This window comes from Colletotrichum costaricense, assembly GCF_030867565.1.
Source record: "Colletotrichum costaricense strain IMI 309622 chromosome Unknown Scaffold_26.1, whole genome shotgun sequence".
NCBI classification, from domain to species: Eukaryota; Fungi; Ascomycota; class Sordariomycetes; order Glomerellales; family Glomerellaceae; genus Colletotrichum; species Colletotrichum costaricense.
The window spans coordinates 237,917-258,634 of record NW_026848255.1 but is presented as its reverse complement, the minus strand read 5'-3'; the positions used below and the strand labels follow the sequence as shown (position 1 = coordinate 258,634).

Here is a 20,718-nt window from a genome sequence, read left to right as displayed (position 1 = left end):
CTGCCACATTGCCTTCTGTGTGGCGTACAGGTAACGAAATCTTGGTCGGCACACAAAAGGAAACAGCCTTTCTTCAGGAAGCTTGACGTGACCAACACGTATTTGTACTGCTCTATCCGGATGGACGGTTCCTATCCAAGTCTTTCACCACGGCCGCCATCACCAGGGGAGTAATCGAGGAGGGACCGAACCTCTTAATCAATACAGCCGCCAATCCACCGGCAACTCGATCAACTTGTGGGCCCCGACGGACGCCGACCCGCCAACTTTGAGCGATTCGCACGCGGCACCGTTCACATCCTGGCAGAAGATTGTGCGATTCAAGATGTGCGAGCCGCGGCGCATCGTCAACCTGCCAGGTTTCTCCGGGAAGCCACCATCATCCTTGTCTGAACAGTGTGATATGATCCGCCTTGAACGGAGGAAAAAAGAAGGGCTGGACTGGGCTGTTGTAAAGTTGTGGGTTTCTTGTCTGTTGGACCAGTGACTGGAGTCGACGCCTCCAAGAATCAAGACAGCGTCAACTAAAAAGCCCAACAGCCGAGAAAGGTCTCGTGGCCGGTGGTTCCCGGCCGTCCCCAGTGGTAGCTCAACCAGACCGAGACAGAGGCGTCATTGGCTGGGTGTTCCGTCCGCCATCCTCGCCCGTTGGCAGGCCCCCCTGAAGTTTCACTGTTTCATCCTGCGCCATCCCACCCCAGTGGCGCCGTGTGCCTTGCGTGCCTGCGCAAGCCGGACAGGGATCCATGTCGGCGTTCATGGCCTTTCACCAGTCAGCGCTCCTTGCGCTCTTGGGCCCAGCGATTTCACTCGCCCATCCGCCCCCGCAACCACACAACTCTCTGCTGCCCTTGCGCATCTTCCAGGGGAATCGCCTTGTGGTGGGGTGGGAACCAGTCGATCAGGAACTGCATTTTTCTCGCCTGGCTGCTTGCGGGAGGCAAAGACTCTCGGTCTAGAAGCCAGGAGAAATCCCTCAGCGACTTCGAAATCGCCCAAATGGCACCGTTGGCTGGTAATATTCATCATTACACTACGGATGCCTCGAACGATTGACGTGGGCATGGCCATGCTCGAGCTTGATATTCGGAAGAACAAAAAAAGGATTGCATTCGCGAACAGACCTAGAGCAATATCCGGGCCCGGCTCTTATCCTAGATCTGATATCGATCCACCACCTCCTTCATCATGTCTACGCATGAAGATGTCAGGCTGTTGCCGCTCCCCCTTCCACGCTTTGTTCATGCTTAATTAGCGAGCCTCCCACCCTATCACGACACTGATACCCCATCGCAGCAGTCAATGGATGTGAACACTGAACAACCTTTGGGGGCCACGCAGTCGTGGTTTCACTCGCTCACGTTTAGCCTCTTCACATATATCAGTCTCTGACGATGTGCTCCTCACCAACTATTTTCCCGGTTTGAGGCCATTGTTTGACGGGCTTGGCTATATGTGTCGACGAAACTAATGTGGCCCATGCTTGATGCTGTTCAGACGACGGCATTTAACTTCGGACGACTCGAGACTAACTTCTACACTGAAAGGCTGTTCTCCACCTGATTGATACAGGCTGTCTAATTCCTCCGCCGTTTTCAACAGCGCCAGCCCAGAGTCGTCATCATCAGTGTGATGTATGTGGCCTACGGCTTTCTAAGTTCTGGGCGGGCGCCGGAGACTAGTTGGGCCTGCGGTTTCGATCCATCTGGCCAAGCCTGCGGGAAAATTCCCCTGGCGATCTTGGATCAGACAGCGAGCAGGCTACATCTGACAACACATGTGAAAGGCCCACCATCCATGTTGATTAGCGTCTACCCTAGTCCTCATCCTCGTCCATCGAATCGCCATCCTGCTCGCCCTCCTCTCCTTCGTCTTCGCTGGAGCTGCTGTCATCGTCAAGAACGCCAACGAGACGGTCTTCCTCGACGCCCTCCGGCTTTTGCGGGACACGCTCAGCGAACGCGTGTCGAACGGCGGCGTTGGTGCTAGTGTCCCACACATGCATGGTTCCGCGGCTGCCAGCAACGGCGAGTCTGAAAGCCACCTCAGAATCGGGCGCAAACTGCGTTGAGAAGATCTTGCCAACGTCCAGGTTGCGCGAGACAACCATGGAAGGACCGCTAGCCTGGATGTTCCACAGCTTCACCGTCTTGTCAGTTGAGCCAGTGGCCATGAAGCCGGGCACGATGGGGTTGATGTCGAAGGACGAGACAGACTCGTCGTGTGCCTGCAAGGTCCACACAGCCTTGGTCGCCTCGGGGGTTGACGGCGCATTGCGGATATCGTTGAAGTGGATGATTCCGTTCTCCGTGGAGACGTAGAAGTAGTTGGGGTCGTGGGGGTCCCAGCGAATGTTCTCGACGTCGCTTTCGACACCCCATCTAGGGGCCTTGGCCTCGGGAGCTCTCATATCTGCGGCGACGACCGTTCTGTCGTAGCTGCCACTGAGCAACACGGTGGACTCGACCGAGTGCCACGCGAGAGAGCACACCTTGTCCGTGTGGTAAGTGTATGACTTGGCGCACTTGGCCGTGTGCAAATCCCAAAGCTTCACTGTCTTATCTGCAGAGGCGGAGGCCAGCAGGTTCCTGTGTTTCCTATTCGCGGCAAGGGCGAGGACGGCGTCGACGTGGTACTCGTCGTTAGCCTTCTTGGCCTTCTTCTTCTTCTTTTGCTTCTTCTTCTCTTCTGAGCCCTCGCCGGCCTGACCGAGGATGGCGTTAGGGTACAGGGAGTCTACCGTGTCGAGATCCCAGACCTCGATATCGGGGTCCATGGTGCCGATGGCGACGAAGTTGGCCGTCGAGTCCTTGTCAACGCCGGCCTTTTGAACGGGAATGTCGAGCCACTCGACGCAAAGGGGGATCGCAGGCAGCATGATGTCGTGGTGGACATAGAGGTTGTCGGCGGCGTCCTCGTAGACGTAGACCTCGAGGTGAGCCATCTCATCTTCGACCTTGGCAGCGAGCAGGAGGTTGTCGGTCGCTAGGATCTGCAGGTCCTCGCGGTCCTCATCGTCGTCGTCCGGTCCACCATTGGCAGGCAGGGTGATGTACGGGTCGTCCTTATTGGATTCGTAGTAGGCTAGCGACTTGATGTTGCCAAACATGGCCATACCTTCGCCCTGGCCGACCTTTTCCTCGTCCTCTTCATCGGTGTCGTCGTAATGCTCGAGGTCGTACTCCTTCAGATCGTCGTCGTTGATATTGACCCTACAAGGTGGTCTACGGTTAGCGAACCATGTGTATCCTGCAGACCCCCGCTCAGCGAGCGGATAGTTTAAGTCAATACTAACTGTTCGGCCTTCTTGCCAGATGCGCCTGTTGTCGCATCGTCGTCGGCGGGCTTGTCGGCGCCCTCCTCCTCGTCCTGCGCCTCCCTTAGGTCCTCTTCGGCGTCATCCAGCTGCAGCTTGGCGAGTTCGGCAATGCGCTCGTACTCGGACTCGTCAAAGGTGTATTTTGAGGGAAAGGGTGCCGCGAAGCCTCGGGGCACCCAGGTTGATGTTGTGATCATGGACATCTTGAAGACAATATGTTCCTCGGAAGGTCACTAGTGACTGAGTTTATTGCGCGCGCGCTTTCAAATGCACGCTGGCTGTCGAAGTTGGCAGAGTAATTGCACAACTTGAAAAATATTTGAGATTTATTTGACTAGGAGAAGTCAAGTCGGTATGCGCAAAACGAATTCTCCAAAATTCACCAAGTCTGGGCGACTGTGAGAAAAAAAAATTCCCGCCGTGGTGGGGTTTATCTTATCTCTTCCATTATCGATAAGACACCTCGAAGATTTTGGGGTAGGCTCTAATGTAACTAGTTCACATGTACTCCGAAAGGTAGCTGGCTAAGGTAATTCTTGCACGCTTCAACTGAAAGCGTCTTACCATATAATCAATCAAGGCACGAGGGCTCTTTGAGACCCTATTTGAACGTTTCTTGAAAAAAAGGAGAAGAAAAAAACAGAAATGCATTAGCGGGCAGAATGGTACCTCTTAAGTCGAGGCCGTGTTCAAGTCGCGTTCATTGCATTATCGGACCCGTCAGTGACGTCTGTTATGGATATACACATAAGAGAGCCAGACCCGTTTAAACCGTCTGGCAAGGTGCGGCCCCATTTCTCAAGCTTTGTTTACTTGGGGTTGCCTGCCTACATGCAATTCTAAACTGCATGCCTCACTACATTTCCGATACTCGAAATTGAATCCATCACATACGCACGCTGGGCCTCACACATCCAAGGAAACTCTACTCTGGCGACGGGTCAACGAAGATAATAATCACGCCAAGAGCAGCAAACGCCAAGGCGACGAATTGCGCCATCACAGGAATCACAAAATGTACGACAATAGAGATGGATCAGGGCCCAGCTTCAAGCGCCGGAGGATAGACGGAGGGCGATTCCAAGATTCGGGCCGCTCGACACCGCGCGACGCCCGCGCCGCCGAGACACCGGCAAGAGACGTCCCGGAACCCACCGACGAAGACTCGAAAGCGCTGGATCGCGACTGGTACATGGGAGACGAATTTGGCGGCCACACCTTCGGCGACGACACACACAATCCTTTCGCCTCGTACTCATCATGGGAAGCCGAGAAGCAGGAGGCGGTTAAGGCCGAGAAGATGACGGGGCGCTTCGACGCGCGCAGGGAGCAGAGGCAGAGGGAAAACGACGCGTGGGAGACGAATCGCATGCTCGTCTCGGGTGTCGCGCAGAGGAGGGATATGGGTGCCGATTTCGACGACGAGGAGGCGACGAGAGTCCACCTTTTGGTGCACGATCTGCGGCCTCCGTTCCTCGATGGACGAACCATCTTCACAAAGCAGCTGGAACCCGTGCCGGCTGTCCGCGACTACCAGAGCGACATGGCTGTGTTTAGTCGGAAGGGAAGCAAGGTGGTGAAGGAGTCACGCCAGCAGCGGGAACGGCAGCGGCAGGCGCAGGAGGCTACGAGCATGGCCGGAACGGCTTTGGGAAACTTGATGGGCGTGAAGGAGGACGACGGCGACAGCGCGTTGCCTGTGGCGTCGGAGAACGAGGCGAAGAAGGGAGGAGAGAAGGAGGAGACGAACGAGAACAGCAACAAATTCAGCGACCACATGAAGAAGGATGATGGGGGCAGCAGTGATTTCAGTCGGAGCAAGACGTTGCGCGAGCAGAGGCAATACCTACCTGCGTTTGCCGTTCGGGAGGACTTGATGCGTGTCATCCGGGAGAACCAAGTCATCATCGTGGTGGGCGAGACGGGATCCGGCAAGACGACGCAGCTGACGCAGTTCCTTTACGAGGACGGGTTTGGAAAGTCGGGCATGATCGGGTGCACGCAGCCGAGGCGTGTGGCCGCGATGAGTGTCGCCAAGCGTGTCTCTGAGGAGATGGAAGTCAAGCTGGGCAGCACGGTGGGCTACGCGATTCGTTTTGAAGATTGTACCAGCAAAGACACCGTCATCAAGTACATGACGGACGGTGTCTTGTTGCGCGAGTCGCTCAACGAGCCTGATCTCGACAGGTACTCGTGCGTCATCATGGACGAAGCCCACGAGAGAGCTCTCAACACGGATATCCTCATGGGTCTGTTCAAAAAGATTCTCCAGCGACGGCGAGATCTGAAGCTCATCGTCACGTCTGCGACGATGAATGCGAAGCGCTTCTCCGACTTTTACGGTGGAGCGCCGGAGTTCATCATCCCAGGCCGAACTTTCCCCGTCGATGTCATGTTCCACAGGTCACCGGTCGAGGACTACGTGGATCAGGCGGTTCAGCAGGTCCTGGCCATACACGTGTCCATGGACCAGGGCGACATCTTGGTATTCATGACGGGACAAGAAGATATCGAGGTCACCTGCGAGCTGATCCAGAAACGTCTCGATGCTCTCAACGATCCCCCGAAGCTAAGCATCTTGCCCATTTACAGTCAGATGCCGGCAGACTTGCAAGCAAAGATTTTCGACCGCGCGGCGCCAGGTGTGCGCAAGTGCATTGTTGCGACGAATATCGCCGAGACGAGTTTGACGGTCGACGGTATCAAATACGTGGTGGATGCTGGGTACAGCAAGATGAAGGTGTACAATCCAAAGATGGGTATGGACACTCTTCAGATCACGCCAATCTCCCAAGCAAACGCGTCGCAACGATCAGGACGTGCCGGTCGAACAGGACCTGGAAAGGCTTTCCGACTGTTCACGGAGAAGGCGTTCAAAGAGGAGCTCTACATGCAGACGATTCCCGAAATACAGCGTACGAATCTGAGCAACACGGTACTCATGCTCAAGTCCCTGGGCGTCAAGGATCTACTAGATTTCGACTTCATGGATCCCCCACCACAGGACACCATCACAACGTCAATGTTCGATCTGTGGGCCCTGGGCGCCTTGGACAATTTGGGAGAGCTGACCACGCTCGGTCGAAAGATGAGCGCGTTCCCAATGGACCCGTCCCTCTCCAAGCTCCTCATCACGGCCGAGGAATACGGCTGCAGCGAGGAGATGATCACCATTGTGTCCATGCTCTCCGTCCCCAACGTCTTTTACCGACCCAAAGAGCGCCAGGATGAGGCGGATGCCCAGCGCGAAAAGTTTTGGGTCCACGAGTCGGACCACCTGACGTACCTCCAGGTGTACTCGGCATGGCGGTCCAACGGCTGCTCAGATGGGTGGTGCATCAAGCACTTCTTGCACCCCAAGTCGCTGCGCCGCGCAAAGGAGATCCGCGACCAGCTGCTCGACATCATGAAGATGCAAAAGATGGAGATGCTGAGCTGCGGCATGGACTGGGACGTCATCCGCAAGTGCATCTGCAGCGGCTACTACCACCAGGCGGCCAAGTACAAGGGTTCCGGGGAGTATATCAATCTGCGGACCAACCTCGGCGTCCAGCTGCACCCGACGTCGGCGCTGTACGCGGGCCACCCGCCCGACTACGTCGTCTACCACGAGCTCATCCTGACGTCGAAAGTGTACGTGTCGACCGTCACGGCGGTGGACCCGCACTGGCTCGCCGATTTGGGCGGCGTGTTTTATTCTGTCAAGGAGAAGGGGTATTCCGTCCGGGACAAGCGCATTACCGAGACGGAGTTTAACCGCAAGATGGAGATCGAGGCTAAGATGGCCGAGGATAAGAAGAGGGAGGCGGACCGGGTGGAGGCGGAGAAGGAGAGGTTGGAGAGGAGGAGGACTGGTGGGGGTGCGGCGGCGGCGGCGGGGGGGAAGAAGATTGTCACACATGGGGCTGTGAGGAAGCCTGTTATTAAGCGAAGGGGTAGAGGCGTTTAGCGATCTTTCGTTTTTGGTGTTTTGGATAGAATCTATGAACCCCCGAGGTTTTTGGATCCCTTGAGACTTGACTCCTATTTATCGTGGCAGCTTCTAGACCCGGTGACTGAAGAAGATGCCACGAGGCATATATATGGTGTCGCAAAAGGCGAGCATCATTTTGGCGTGAGCAAGGTCATGTAAGGGAATACCAGAAGGCCTGTGCAGGGACTGGCTCATCGTAAGATTTTGAGGAATCAGCTCAGCAGTTTCAAGTTATCAATTGAGCATGTCCCGCCACATATTAGATACCTCCCGTGCTCCCGTAAAAGCCAAAAATAAGAAGTTGGGCATGAAGCTAATAGATAAGATCGGGAGCAACCATAGCAGGTCTTTGTAGACGTTTTTGAAGTTAGTAACGTAGGAAGTGTTCACGCCGCGGCCTCCCTTTGCGGTCGGCTTCGACCAGGCGGTGGGCTCGTGATAATCGCTCTCGGGAAACCTCATATGGCCAATCTTGTTCCGAGAAATCTTGGCCTTTCTCTAGTGTCTGTAGTGTCTTCCTCAAAGCCTAGGGATAATGCTTACGCGGCAGAGTCGAAGGAATAGCAACGCTGACGGGCCGATGTAGTTTGAAGTGACTTGGTGATGTTCACAACGTTCGAATGGCCCCCGGGGTATCTTAGATGGGCACACCGCTATAGTCTCTGTTAGCGCGTACTTCTTCTGGGCGGAAACCAGTATCGCCAATTGTCGTTGTGTTTATCAGGACAGGGCATGTCGAATCTTGGGGCCTTTGTATATCAAGGTAAATCCTAATGTCTTTGTAGCTTCCAGTAAAAAAGCATCGCGCCATTGTTGTTCTGTAAGACATCGCCTTGACAGGAGACACACTGGGCAACAATGCTGAACCGATGAGGTGTGTTCGTCGCTCGACATTTTAATTGAGTTGATGCGCGGTGGTGGCAAGGTTGCGGTTTGTGCGAAGACGTCGCCGGTCAGTCCTCCCACAGCCAAGAAACTAGTGCTGGAAGCAATCGCGCGGCGCATACCGCGGGCTCGCGTCAAGCTGGCTTAGGTGGAAGACGAGCTCATAAGCCCATGAGACGCCCGTCTTTTTCCAGCGTCTAGCATGCATTCCGTAAGGCTTGGCGGTAATACCCATGAGACAATGCTGGAGGTGTAAAGGCGCCGACGGACTGGTGTAGTCAACGCACTTGGGGGCTCACTGATACTGACCGCAAGGGACGAGGCCCTGGTGAAGGAAGTCTTGAAGAAGTGCAACATAACCAGAGGTCAGGGTGACACGAACGCCAAGCTGCTGAAGAAAACAATGCACAACAGCCTGAACCTTGACCCGAAGTTGTAGTACCTTGGGCCATCTCGCATCTTGCACCCTTTTTGTATCAGCTCTGTCATCCTATCATCTTTGCAGTCTCCCAGGGGGTGGCAACGCAGCCACTGGTGTTCCGCAAGGTCATGACTCAGAAGGAAAGCACTCTCTTAGAGGTAGAGAACGCTGATCTGAAAACTTGCGGAGGTCTTATTCCTTCACGCAATATAGCTATAATGATAATTGCATAGCGGTTTTCGTATCGAAATCACTATATTGCGTTGAGCGCGTGCTTGGGGCACATTGCGCGTATTGTGTAGTTAAAAAGTGTACCGTATCGTGTGATTTCCCTTGAAAGCGTGATCCCGTTAAGGTCGATCTTTTGCGCCTGTAAAGTCGGAAAAAAACCACCACATAGCTATAATGATGTTGGTACATGGTAATTGGGTTTCTCTGCCTTCGCGTGTTCTAACGGTCTTGATACTAAAGCAAACTGAGAGGGGGGACGTGGGCTTGGCTTGTAGCATACCAGTCTTTCCTTGTTCTATCTGATCAAGAAGCAGAACATGTTGCTCAAGTCAAACATTCCCCGTGAGTATATTGGGTACTCTATCAAGTCTACTGTCATCGAGATATGCTTGTCGTGTTACTGGGCAAGCAAGGTCCTTCCCAGGAAAAGAAAGTTGTTAAGACGCAGTCATGGCGATAATATTTCACCACCTGCCCCTCTCAATCTCGGTCTCCTTACTAATGTTGTTCTTCAAACAGAAGTCACTCAAGCGACAACTCATCGCCGAACTGCAAAGTCCTTTTCGTCCTGAACAAGATCTCTCTCCTCCTGGTCAAGCTTGACAACCCTGGCGGATCTCGGTCCCTCGTCAATGTCCTTAAGCAGCTTCTTCAGCGCATCCTCGTCTCCTTGCGCCTCTCCCTCAACCTATGCCCCAGCCGAGTCAGCAGCCAGGTTTCTCAGAAGCGCAATTCCTCGTCAAATCCCATGTCGATCAATGACTCCTGGAAATGATTGAAGAAAAAGTACCCAAAGCTCACCTTGTTGTTATCAGTGTTGCGACACCATCCCGTAAGACCATAATCTGTGGCTCTCTTTTGCGTAAAGTACCTGTCAACCGCATCGCTTCGTCAGTATCATACTCTTACAAAGGTGAATATCGCCAATTCAATTGACACCCAACTGGTCCAAACGAAATTGAAAAACCGTGTTGTCGGAAAATCCCATCACATACCGGAATCCGACACCTGAATTTGTGACGTCAGTGTGTTCCGAAATAAAAAAGTCACTTATCACAAGTTCACACCCCTCCCTTCTTATCCAGATAAAAGCTCGGAGCTCATGTGGAGGGTAAGGGAGGGGCTGCAAGAAACGTACCTTGCACTTGACCGCCATGGGCCAGAAAGTATATCTAACTTCTCTTCAGTATGTCTAAAATCCTGTCAGTGGAGAAATTGCATACCCTCTTCACCATGTTGACTTGCGATCTGATTTTCAACGACTGTAGATGAAGTTGCAAGGCCTCAGAGAGTGAGGATGCACAGAGGTTAAAAGTAGCTCGGAGCTCCCCCTCGAGCTTCTTGCGACATGCTTGCCGTTGGCAAAGACAAAAAGCGGGAACCAACCTGGTGGGGGTCGCTGACACCGTCACACCGATGACATCCATGCCAGTGGGTTGCACTTACATGCTTGACCCCCCTTGTCCAGTCCATTATCGATAGGCTAATCCTCGGCATTTCGCAAGGTGGAGTTTCCTGGCGCGGCCTCAATCGCCCAGGCGAATTTGCGCCTTCTGTCCACGTTCCGATTTACAACACACACATCCACCTATCTTCACATCCTCGAAATCAACGTCCAAAAACGTCGCACCCAGGACAACCCGCCGAGTTTTAAATCCAGCGCGCAGACAACCAGTACCAGCGCGCTCCGGCGCTCACTTCGACTCCATCATGGCGCCACCCGCCGACGAAACCCCAACCACAGACGCGGCTCCGGCCCCGGCCCCGATCCTCTTCCGCGCAAACAAGAAGCGCAAAGCAGGCCTCCGTCAACGCGCCGCATCACCCGCCGCCGATGACGACGACAACGCCGCAGCCTCGACATCAACATCGACAGCAGAAAACAATACGACATCTGCACCAGCCACGGAAACCACCGCCGACGAGGGCCCCGAAGCACACATCCCCTCCGCCCTCCGCCACCGCGCTCGGAAGCGACTCAACGGCGTAGGCTTCTCTGCGCGAGGCACAAGCGCCCTCGCCGGCGCCGGAGGAGACGATACAGACCCAGTGAGCCTATCATCATCATCGCGCGCACTGGTTTCCGTCCCAGCACAAGCCCCAGACGACGACCCCCTCATCGCAAAGCGCTTCGCGCCGCAGACCGGCGCAGCAGCGACTACAATCGTCAACAAACACATGTAAGTATAACCCCCCCCCCCCAGGGAAGCTCCACTTCTCATCCTTCCTTTCCATCCCGACGCCAGAGGCTGATCAAGCAAGGATGGAATACATAGAATCGCACCTCTCTAACCGCAACCCCCCACCACAATCCGAACTTCCAACCTCCTCCCAACACCAAGCCGCCACCGTCGTAACGAATCCGTCAACAACAGCACCCTCCGCCGGACCAGCCGAACTTCCAGACCCCAAAAACCACCCCATCATGCAAGGGAAACTAATGGAAGTCGACCTCGGCGACGAAGTCCGCGCCCGGAACCAAGCCATGACGGAAAAGGCAGCCCGCCGCCTCCTAGGCGAATCCGTCGACGACGATACCGGCGGCCGGCGAGCCAAGAAACCCCGCCTCGGCAGGGACGGTAAACCCTGGCGGCCCAGGAACAGGCGCACCAGCGACGACATCAAACGCGACCAGCTCGTCGAGGAGATTCTGCGCGAGAACAGACGTGAGTTTTGCACCGTCTCCTTCAATGGGGCCAGCAAGCACATGCTAATCTGGAAACCTTACTTAGTCGACGTCTACGATGTACCAAAACCACAGGAACCCCAAAACGAAGGCGACGGCGACGCAGACGACCGCATCGCCGAGGAATTCCGGCGCGAGTTCATGGACGCCATGGTCCAGCGCCAACAAAAGAAGAAGACGGCAGCGCCGGCGGCTCGCGCCGGGGCTCGCAAGGCCGATGAAGAAGTCCTCAAGGGTCCGAAGCTGGGCGGTAGCCGCAACGCTAGAGCCGCCATGCGCGATTTGCTTTTGAAGAAAGAAAAGGAGAAGGACTCGAGAAGATGATGAGCTCATCCAATTTTGCTTCTTGTATACATTAGTGACAAAGACGAGTTTTGAATGATACCCATGATACAAAATTTTGATGTTATAGCTTAGATTGATTTAAATTCATGATTGGCATCTATAAACCAATGGAGTACTCCTAGAAAAACAGTTTGCCTATACCCACCCAGAACAAATTATCAATAAGCCAAAAAAGAAAAGAAAGAAAAGCAAGATCATAACGACGTGCAAGCCGACCCTTAATCCTGTAATCGTTTTGATATCCCATACTCTGCCTGTAGCATCAAGAAAAAAGAGAGAACCACACCTATCCAAGACTGTCACGAGTCACTAGTCCGTATAATAATGTAAAGAATGTGGAGAAACCGGCTCGTGAAAAGCTCTCTGTCTAAGCTCTCGCGAAGTTGCAACGCCGGGGGTATTATCGATGCGGTGAATCCTTATGCCAAGCTTTGATGCTGTATATGCGCATTGGCCCAATCCAAGACGCCGTGTGTGATTTCAAATGCAATTTGTGGGCCTCAGAGCTCCAATATTTGTGCGTAACGTATGCATGATGGTCGTTGACAAGACATAATAATCACCGGATGTCAAGCTGGAACGGCTTGAACCGGCCGCCGATTGTTGCGCAACGGGGGCATTTGCGGCGAGCCCCCTGCTCTGCCATGAGAACGTCGACACACGCCTGGCACAGACCGCAGATGCATTCTGTGCAGGCGTATGAGTCCTTGAGAAGTGAAACGCTCTGACAGGCTGCGCAGTAGATCTGGGTATTCTGAGAAGAATAACTTGGTGATGAATCCGATAGGCCTCGCGACTCGATGTGGAAGTTCTCCCCGCTTTCACCGCTTTCAACCGACGGGAATGGGTCAATTGTGTCCTGGCTGTAGGATGGCGGGGTCAAGGCCTGCTGCAATGGCGAGGCTTGATAGTTCCCTCCAGCTGTCGCTGATGGAAATCCATGGTGCTGGAATGGCGGCAAAGAAGCCCGGTGAATAGAAACTGGTGATTGAGGCATCTGGATAAAGGTCAGAGAATGTGAAGATGCGAGCGCATGAAAGCTTCTTACTGGAGTCCTATCCTCATCGATGTCGCCGGCAGCTGATGCAGCTTGATCGGCGGCATCGATGAGATCTTCCCATCTCTTCCCATAGTCTGCAGAAGGTTCAGCCGATAACGCCTTACGGTCATTGTTACCTGGTCTAAGCCGTTCGTCGTTTTGGATCCGCCGAAGCCAGTCTGCTGCCGAGCCGCGAGACTTCTGCTTCTTGTGGTGCGCCTCTCGGCCTCTCTTGGTGACGGACTGCTTCCTTGGTCGGGCAGGTCCTACAGCAGGCCGTTGGATTGGGGGTAATGTTGAAGAGCGACCGGGGGGCGAATTCGCCAGAATTGACGGCAGAATATCCCGTGGCCGACTGGAGTTCATAGCTGGGAATGGCTCGCTAGTAATGTCGTTATTCGTCAAGTGCAGCGGAGGCAGCTCAATTGATGTCCTTGGAATGCGGCGTCCCTCCGTGTCTGAGTGCCAACCCTAGTAGCGCACATTTGATTAGCAATCGTGGTTCGAGTTTGTAAGTCAGTCAGGGGAGGATGTTCTAACTCACCATTTCCTCCCATTCGGGTTCGACTTTGTGACCGTGGAGCTGAGCCAGCGCCGCAGCAGCACTGGCAGCGGGGAGCATGGAACCAACGGCGTGGTCGTCCATGGTTCGAGGCGTGCCCGGGTTACTGTTATCATACATGTGATGGTCGTGATTGAAGCCTTGAAGATGGTCAATCTTTGGGGGATAGCCCTGGATTGAGAGGGACGAACCCTGGGGAACAGAAGTTGCGCTTTGCTGCATTGGACGTTCGGATGGAGGAGTGTTGATCATGAGCATGAAGCTTTCCTCGGTCGCTGGGAGCTTCGAAATGTAGTGTTCTGGATGAGCGCGGCGAATGTGTTCTTGCATGGAGCGATATCGTTTTTCCTAAGGAATTTATCAAGTGTCAGAGTAGCGTTCTCGATTTTCCCTTGGTCGAGTGGATTTTTCGCTGTAGTAATCAAAGCTCTCTCTGTGCACTGGGTCCAAGTAGAGAGGTGCAGCAGCGCAGACGGGGGCAGTGTTGGTCTGCTTGTGGCGAAGAGGGCGTCGTGAGGGAGCAATGCGGCAATGCAGGCAGCACAATGAGACTTACACCGATGCATCTTTTCCTACAGCTAGATCCATCCTGATTCCGCAGAGGACAGACGACCTCATTGTTGGAGTCGGTGATTGAAAAAGAAGACGTGAGAGAAGATCTGGGCGGCATCTTGACCCCACCATGCGCTTGAGGGCTGGTATCGATACTGAGCGGGGTGAGGAGCGATAAGTGCTGTTACTGTCGTAGCGTATCGCGAAGCGAGGTCAATTGAAGGTGACTGAATATGTTGGAGCTTGAGCATTTGACGGTTCGACAAAAGGCTGCGATATTTGGTGAGCAAGAGTCTAGAGCTCTGGAAGCTCTCGTCTTGAGGCGTGTTACAAAGAGTGTTTCGAAGAACAAGGTGTAATGGAGGGGGAGGAAAGGACGGGGAGGAAGAGGAAGAGAAGGAACCTGATTTTGGGGGCAGAAGGGAAGTTGACCGAAAGCAGTAAGTAGCGGTAATGGGGAAAAGAGAGGTACTGGACGGGCTAGGTAGGGGTGTGGCTCGGTCTGGTGGGTATCTCATGGAAGGTACCCAGGGCAGGTCCAGGTCAGGTCAGGTCAGGACAAGCTACCTTGCCTTGCCTTACCTTGCTCACCCAGGTACATCATGGTCGCAGCCCAGTCACATAAGGCCAGTTATTACGCAGCATGATCTGTAGCCAAATGAGTCCCTACTTACACGGCTAGGCAAAAGAAGTACGGGCGGATGATAGCAAGGTGTGTGAGCAAGGAGGGAGCTTGGTTCGGAGTCTGGTAAAACCTTGCCTGTTCTTCTCTCACTCGTTCATGTACTTACTCTGCCTTAGTCTTGGACAGTAGAGATTACCTAGGCAAGGTAGGTAAGCAATGGCTGAATCGACGAAAGCAAGACAAGATCCAAAAGCCGCCGACGAATACAGCTCCAATCCGATCTACGGCTACCAATGTTGTAGGAAAGGCTTCTAGCTACCTACCTACCTTGCTTGCTTCGCACGCCGAAAGTGTTGCCACGATAATTGAGTTGCGCGCTCGTACCTTTTCTGTGCCTGGGCCTATGCTGCTTCTGGGCTTGCTTCTACGGATACAGCACACCTGAAGCAGATGTGATGAAAGATGCAGATGAAAAGGGATATTATCAGCCGCGAACAAGGAGACGGACGAGCGAGGGTGTGGCCGCAAGGTACAAGGAGCAAGGAAGTAGTCGGTTTGGGGAGCGACAGAGGTGAACAGCTGACAAGCTGTGAGGTAAGACTTGGTATTCGTCGCATGGTTAGGTGAGCCTAAGTCCACCTCAAGGTTGGGCCCGTGGCAGACGGCGTCAATGTCACCAGTCGCCAGACTGTCAGCTACGAGTAATCAACATTTTTACCATCTGCCGCTGCTAGATGAGCACTGTTCTGAGGGGCGGCGGCGGCGGTCGGTACGGTGACGCGAGATGGTGTAAGTGATCAGCCAAGCAGAGGCTTTGAAGCTTCATCACCGCCAGCTTCAGAAGGATCTAGTCGGCTTCGCCAGATCGTTGCATGGCAAGTGACACACGGCTGGTCGCCGAGGCCGAGCTTTCCAAGACACTGGGCTCATTGGGCTGGGCTGTTGAACCTGGAAACATGTCCGATGGGCTAAACGTATTGCTCCGAGAGACGAGTAACAAGATGTTTCTTCTCGAGTCAGTCATTCCGCCTCTTCTCTTTGTTGGATGAAAAAGATTGCACCACGAGGTGCCTGACTTGTCCGAGAATGGCGGCAGCCATAACCAGTTGACGCCCGTGGGACCGCGAGTCTCTGCTTCTGCTTTTGCTGTTGCTACCGCTGCCGCTTCCGCTATTGCTTGGGTTTGGGTGCTTGAAAGATTCGGCAGAGCTACTGTATAACGACACCAGCTTGGTGCTCATTCAAGGTACCACCGGGCTACGGCGTCATCTTCCAATGGCAGGAGGGTAACCTCAAAGCTCGGGGGGTCAGCTGTGGGATGGATGGAGAGCATTTCAGTCGAAAAGCGCAGGGGAAGGAACAAGACGTACCTATACGTACTGTAAGGTAGGGGAAAAGGTCGGCAAGTCGACCCGCCGACGATGTCAAGAGCCGACAATTGGTTGGCGTTGGTGGAAGAGATCAATGACTCGATGGGGGATCGAGTGTGTCTAGTGGATTGGATTGGCTTGGTTGACCCCAGGGTCTGTGGGAAGAGGGGGATGGAAGAAGAAGGGGAAAAGGAGGGCAGGAGGATGAGAACGAGGCAGGGGGCGTGGATGCAGAACCAGGCAAGATTCGAGTCGAGACAATCGGGTGGAGGACTTGCATGGCGGAGGAAAGAGGAGGGGGAGGATGAAGTCGAGGAATTGAGAAGGAGGGGGTGTGACAGGAAAGCAATTGACAGCCTGTGGTGGACGAGCAGGAGCAGGAGCAGGTAGCGGGGAGGAGGAGCAACAGCAAGAGCAACAGCAAGAGCAAGAGCAACAGCAAGAGCAAGAGCGAGAGCAACAGCAAGGGGAAGGAGAGAAGGAGGGGGGTGGGGTGGGAACAGGGCAGGAAGTGGGCTGCTTTGCTTTGCTCTTTCTTTTCGGAGCTTGCGAGTGGTTGACAGTGGAAAGAGGTCCTTGCCGCATCACAGGGGAGCTCTTGAAAGTTGAGCAAGCTTGCCTGTGCCTGCCTCTTTCTTTTCCTTTTTCCTTCCCGGTCGTACCTTCTTACCCACGACGCTCAGGGCTGGCAACAGGGAAGTAACTCGCAAAGTCTGTCACCAACTCACCACGGGCCCCAAGCTTGACTACTCTGAGTGCTTCGCCTTGCTCGCCCCACCCTTCAACCGTTGCCAAATCCCGTCGTCGCTCCATGATCCGAACTGAGAAGCACAATCATGCCTTCCATACGGACACCTACCTTACTTTGTCCTCGAGTACTCCTATGCCAACAGGATGCTTCACAGAGTCAAGCTCCGAGACCAAGGCGAAAGGCTTCTTGTCTGCTCGCATGTCTTGCGTCTTGCCTTGCCTTGCTGCGGCGTGGTGGCAGCTTGCATTCGCCCATCTCACTTCTCCTACCTAGATACTCCTCCTCCTCCCGCAGCATAGCGGAGCTGGACCCCTGGTTCATTCTCGCCTCCGCTTACTGGTCGGACGTGGTCCTGACCTCGGTCGACGTCTGCCCGCTGCTTGGATCCCCGCTGGTCGTCACGTTGACATACCAGCTAACGGGGAGGGGCCCCAGATGGTGTACGGAGCACTGTACATAGTGTACTCAACTCTGTCACTTTGTCTTCGTAGCTTCCTGGGCAATCACAGACTTCAGAGATACGCTGTACCCGCAAGTGCGGATAGCATTGCGCGTGTACCCTCTAAGCGAAGCGAGGCTTTCTTTTGACTATCCATACGGTACCTACCTATTCTGAGCTCTTTTCCGTCGTGCTTTTTGGCTTGGCGAATAATGTGCACAACGCAGCCCAGCATAGCTACCTACTCTTTGCGCATAAACATGAACAGTATCACTTTTTGGTTCATTGCTTCGTTTGATCAGTTCAAGAGCTAATTTTACCGCTTTGCGATTGCATTGCCGTGGCCAGATGAGCAGGCCCAGACCAAATCTCCGGAATAAAAGCGATGAACGGTCCTTCTACAAGGAGAAGCATGATCGGGGCTGCCGTTGGGCATTGGGAACGGGGACACGGGCCAGCGGAGGGGTCGGCATCAGGCAGCCCGAAGCACCAAGGCACCGCCCACACCATACACTACCTACTCCGTACACTACATGCAGGGCCCTTGCCTTGCCTCGACAAGTTGGAAGTATTTTCTTGCAAAGGTGAACCCTGGAGCTGCAGCAAGTCCGTGGCATCTGTAGCGTCTGCAGCGCCTCCAAAGCACGCATCGGTGGAGACCTTACCCCCCGACCCGTGGACGTTGGCGCGAATCGTCTGCTCCACAAGCGGAGAGGGAAGGCGGGCTTGATGGGGTGGGGATTAGGACAGAGCTTGGGAAGAGTGAGAAAGAGAAGAAGACAAAGAATCTGTAGGGAGTACGGAAACATGCAGCACGCCTGGTGTGTAATCGGTACGGTGAAGGTCAAGATGGATGTGGATATCTGCAACAATCAATTTTTCCCCCCTCCTCTCTCTTGCTCTGTAACTAACACTCTTCTTTTGTCGTCTTCTGCGATGCAGCTCCATTGCCGCTATGTATTACACAAGGAATACGCAGGGCCCAGGGAGCTCTTCAGCACGTCAACCTGCGTATAATCCACAGCTACCTTGTCCTTTCATGCCTAGTGTAGATGCAACGAAGCTTCCAGGGATTTGGATGTCAAGGCAGAGAAAGCGAATTTTGATCCTGCAGACATGGTAAAAAGTCATAACGGATAAGGTCAGAAATACGTACGAATACTTCCTCATCGAGCAGGTACGAGCAGGTACCTACGTAGTAGATAGGAACCTATGTTTTTGCTCTTTTTTTTTTCTCCTTCCGCCCCATGCCGCGATGAGCAAAGCTGTTGCGCAGACAAGGGGGGTACGTATTGAAATTGCCAGGGAAGGTCCCCACATTCGGCGCGAGGACCCTCCTGTTCTTCGCCTTGCATCCTCTTCACCTCGACCTATCAACAATCGGCAGATTCTATCCAGCAACGAAAAAAAAAAACAAAAAAAAGTTCAACCAAAGGCGAGAAAAATTCAACTCCCAAAGCCATCCGGCCGGCCGACACCAGAATCCGATGTTGAGATCAGAAGGAAAAAAATTAAGCCTGCAGGCTGACTTGATCCACTTTCGTCTTCCCTCGCCAAACCAACCTCTTTGGAAATAAGCACCAGCTGCCAGCTGCATCCCGAAACCACGGCTTTTCACCGAGGTGGCGCCTGCTCAAGAAATACCTGAGAGAGCTCCTCGGCCAGAGGCCCAAAAAGCCTTGTTCAGATGCCGCCTTTGCGCTACCATCTCTCTCGGCCTTTTTACCTCCCCTGGGGCCATGTATCAGCTTACTTGAATAAGTCAGACAGGATTACCAATGGCAGGCTGTCAAACGGTTCACCTTAGTTATCCGGACGGAAAACAATCGCTCTTGGCTAGTCAGCCCTCTCTCGACCAGCTCTGAGCAACGACTCACAAGCCCGCAGCCAATTGTACCTTTTTCCTCAAACCTCCCAACTCGCGACCATATTCTCCTCTGCCACATTCTTCTCTTTTGCCACTTACAACTTACACCCCCCCTGGACCCTGACCGACTGGGCGGCTGGCATTTCGGAACCGTAGACAGCACTTGCAGCTAAAGCGGGTATTGATTCAGCCATACTCCCTCGAAGCACTAAAGTGACATCACACTGCTTGGCCTGGGTCGTGCTTTCTTCTGGCCTTTGTTTTCAATAATGTTCTTCAGGGAAGAAGCAATGATTGGCCCCCGAGTTTGACAGACACGAATCTCGACTCACCCGCGGACTCGGTTACAGAGTCATTTCATCGATTGATGCTTCACCTAGGCACGGGTGCCATGCAGACAGCATTTTCTCTCTCTTCAAGTACCCATACCTACACAGCAAGTCGGGACCCTCAAATCGGACTAAATCGGGGCTACCATCTCGTGATGGCCCACGGAACGTTACACGAACGCCTCCCCCTATGCTGCTGGCGGCTGCATCGCTCAAGCACCTACCCTAGTAGGAGCTACCTGGTCAGGCTGGGTTAGGAGGCACTTATTAGCCGCAGTTCGAATGGTTTCATGAATGCCGAAATGGCCCCAAAGAGGACCAACTACTGTCACCGAGAGCAACGAGATCGAGCTTGGCGCTGATGAGAGAAAAATGAAGAAAGCGGTGAATAAACCCCGCCTTTCTGCCCCCCTCTGCCGCCGCAAAAGTCAGTCACGAACGGGCCTAATTACGAGCTGATACCGCACCCAGCGGCCTGTTGGCACTTCGGTGACAGTCACCGCCCGTCCTGCTCAGCTCCTCCTAGCTGGTACCGGAGAGAGAGAGAGAGAGAGGAAAGGATGGAGGGTGCGGGGGATAAGGTCCTGGACGCGAGCTCAACCGCTGATAAGAGACCGCCAACCAACCACAAGCGAGGGCTGACAGCTTTGACAGTAAAGCTCCTCCAAAGCAATCCCACGCGACTTTACCAGAACCAGCAAAACCTACAGGATATCACCTGGAGCTTCATCTCCCCCTGTCTTGTCGAGCTGGTGCTGCTTCTTGAATGACTGTGGTCGTTCGCAAATTTCTGAACGCCAACCTCTAGAAGCATTCACGAAGGCTACAGTCAGAGTAGAGAGAGTCCTTTCAACTACAGCGCCGCGTACACTCCCACAAGTACTTCCATTGCTTGCGAGTAAGGTAACTTGCTTAGGGAACATTCCCGTCAAAAGACTTGTTCGCCCAAATTACACGTTTAGTCCGGGTTATTGCGAACCTACGCTAGTCTTAGGATACGGCGAGCTTGCACGGGTCCGAGATTTCTTGAAGTCGGCGGAAATGGCCCGCAGGACCGCAGCAGCAGCCACTCAAGCTTGCCTTCTGTCGTGCTACAGACTCAAGATTCTCTAGCGGGTGACTGGTAGCAACCTAGTGAGGAGTGAGAGAACCCGAGACAAGTTCGAGAAGCACTCCTTTGGTCCTTATCACATGCATGCTGGAATTTTTTTCTTCTTCGATTCACTTTTCTTACCACTAGCACGGTACCCTCACCCAACCGTCCATCAGCCTCCTGATCTGCCGCCTCGCTCCCTGTCTTCCGAGACATGGCGGTCAATCAAGA

General features: G+C 53.8%; 8 protein-coding genes across 8 annotated transcripts; 3 read left to right on the top strand and 5 right to left on the bottom strand.

The window, feature by feature from the left end:
- Positions 1-556: 556 nt before the first annotated feature.
- On the top strand, positions 557-1,255 carry CCOS01_15899 (uncharacterized protein; the record flags this gene model as incomplete). The annotated part of the gene is made up of 1 exon (XM_060464037.1): positions 557-1,255. A coding segment is annotated over one exon (699 nt), but the record flags the coding sequence as incomplete, so codon positions are not given.
- A 561-nt stretch (positions 1,256-1,816) lies between these two features.
- CCOS01_15898 (WD domain-containing protein) lies at positions 1,817-3,522 on the bottom strand (the record flags this gene model as incomplete). Its single annotated transcript, XM_060464036.1, has 2 exons — positions 1,817-3,212; positions 3,296-3,522. The coding sequence occupies 2 exons, from the start codon at positions 3,520-3,522 to the stop codon at positions 1,817-1,819; spliced, it is 1,623 nt and encodes a 540-aa protein (XP_060305417.1).
- Positions 3,523-4,334: 812 nt separating this feature from the next.
- CCOS01_15897 (helicase associated domain-containing protein) lies at positions 4,335-7,268 on the top strand (the record flags this gene model as incomplete). The annotated part of the gene is made up of 1 exon (XM_060464035.1): positions 4,335-7,268. The coding sequence occupies one exon, from the start codon at positions 4,335-4,337 to the stop codon at positions 7,266-7,268; it is 2,934 nt and encodes a 977-aa protein (XP_060305416.1).
- Positions 7,269-9,367: 2,099 nt separating this feature from the next.
- On the bottom strand, positions 9,368-10,064 carry CCOS01_15896 (acylphosphatase; the record flags this gene model as incomplete). The annotated part of the gene is made up of 5 exons (XM_060464034.1): positions 9,368-9,517; positions 9,631-9,700; positions 9,825-9,837; positions 9,968-10,001; positions 10,053-10,064. 5 exons carry the CDS (start codon positions 10,062-10,064, stop codon positions 9,368-9,370), a joined length of 279 nt encoding a protein of 92 aa, XP_060305415.1.
- Positions 10,065-10,539: 475 nt separating this feature from the next.
- On the top strand, positions 10,540-11,839 carry CCOS01_15895 (uncharacterized protein; the record flags this gene model as incomplete). Its single annotated transcript, XM_060464033.1, has 3 exons — positions 10,540-11,009; positions 11,092-11,495; positions 11,562-11,839. The coding sequence occupies 3 exons, from the start codon at positions 10,540-10,542 to the stop codon at positions 11,837-11,839; spliced, it is 1,152 nt and encodes a 383-aa protein (XP_060305414.1).
- A 580-nt stretch (positions 11,840-12,419) lies between these two features.
- On the bottom strand, positions 12,420-13,791 carry CCOS01_15894 (uncharacterized protein; the record flags this gene model as incomplete). The annotated part of the gene is made up of 3 exons (XM_060464032.1): positions 12,420-12,857; positions 12,909-13,370; positions 13,444-13,791. 3 exons carry the CDS (start codon positions 13,789-13,791, stop codon positions 12,420-12,422), a joined length of 1,248 nt encoding a protein of 415 aa, XP_060305413.1.
- A 2,084-nt stretch (positions 13,792-15,875) lies between these two features.
- On the bottom strand, positions 15,876-17,080 carry CCOS01_15893 (uncharacterized protein; the record flags this gene model as incomplete). The annotated part of the gene is made up of 4 exons (XM_060464031.1): positions 15,876-15,949; positions 16,019-16,553; positions 16,671-16,693; positions 17,020-17,080. The coding sequence occupies 4 exons, from the start codon at positions 17,078-17,080 to the stop codon at positions 15,876-15,878; spliced, it is 693 nt and encodes a 230-aa protein (XP_060305412.1).
- Positions 17,081-17,596: 516 nt separating this feature from the next.
- On the bottom strand, positions 17,597-18,007 carry CCOS01_15892 (uncharacterized protein; the record flags this gene model as incomplete). The annotated part of the gene is made up of 1 exon (XM_060464030.1): positions 17,597-18,007. One exon carries the CDS (start codon positions 18,005-18,007, stop codon positions 17,597-17,599), a length of 411 nt encoding a protein of 136 aa, XP_060305411.1.
- Positions 18,008-20,718: the final 2,711 nt, after the last annotated feature.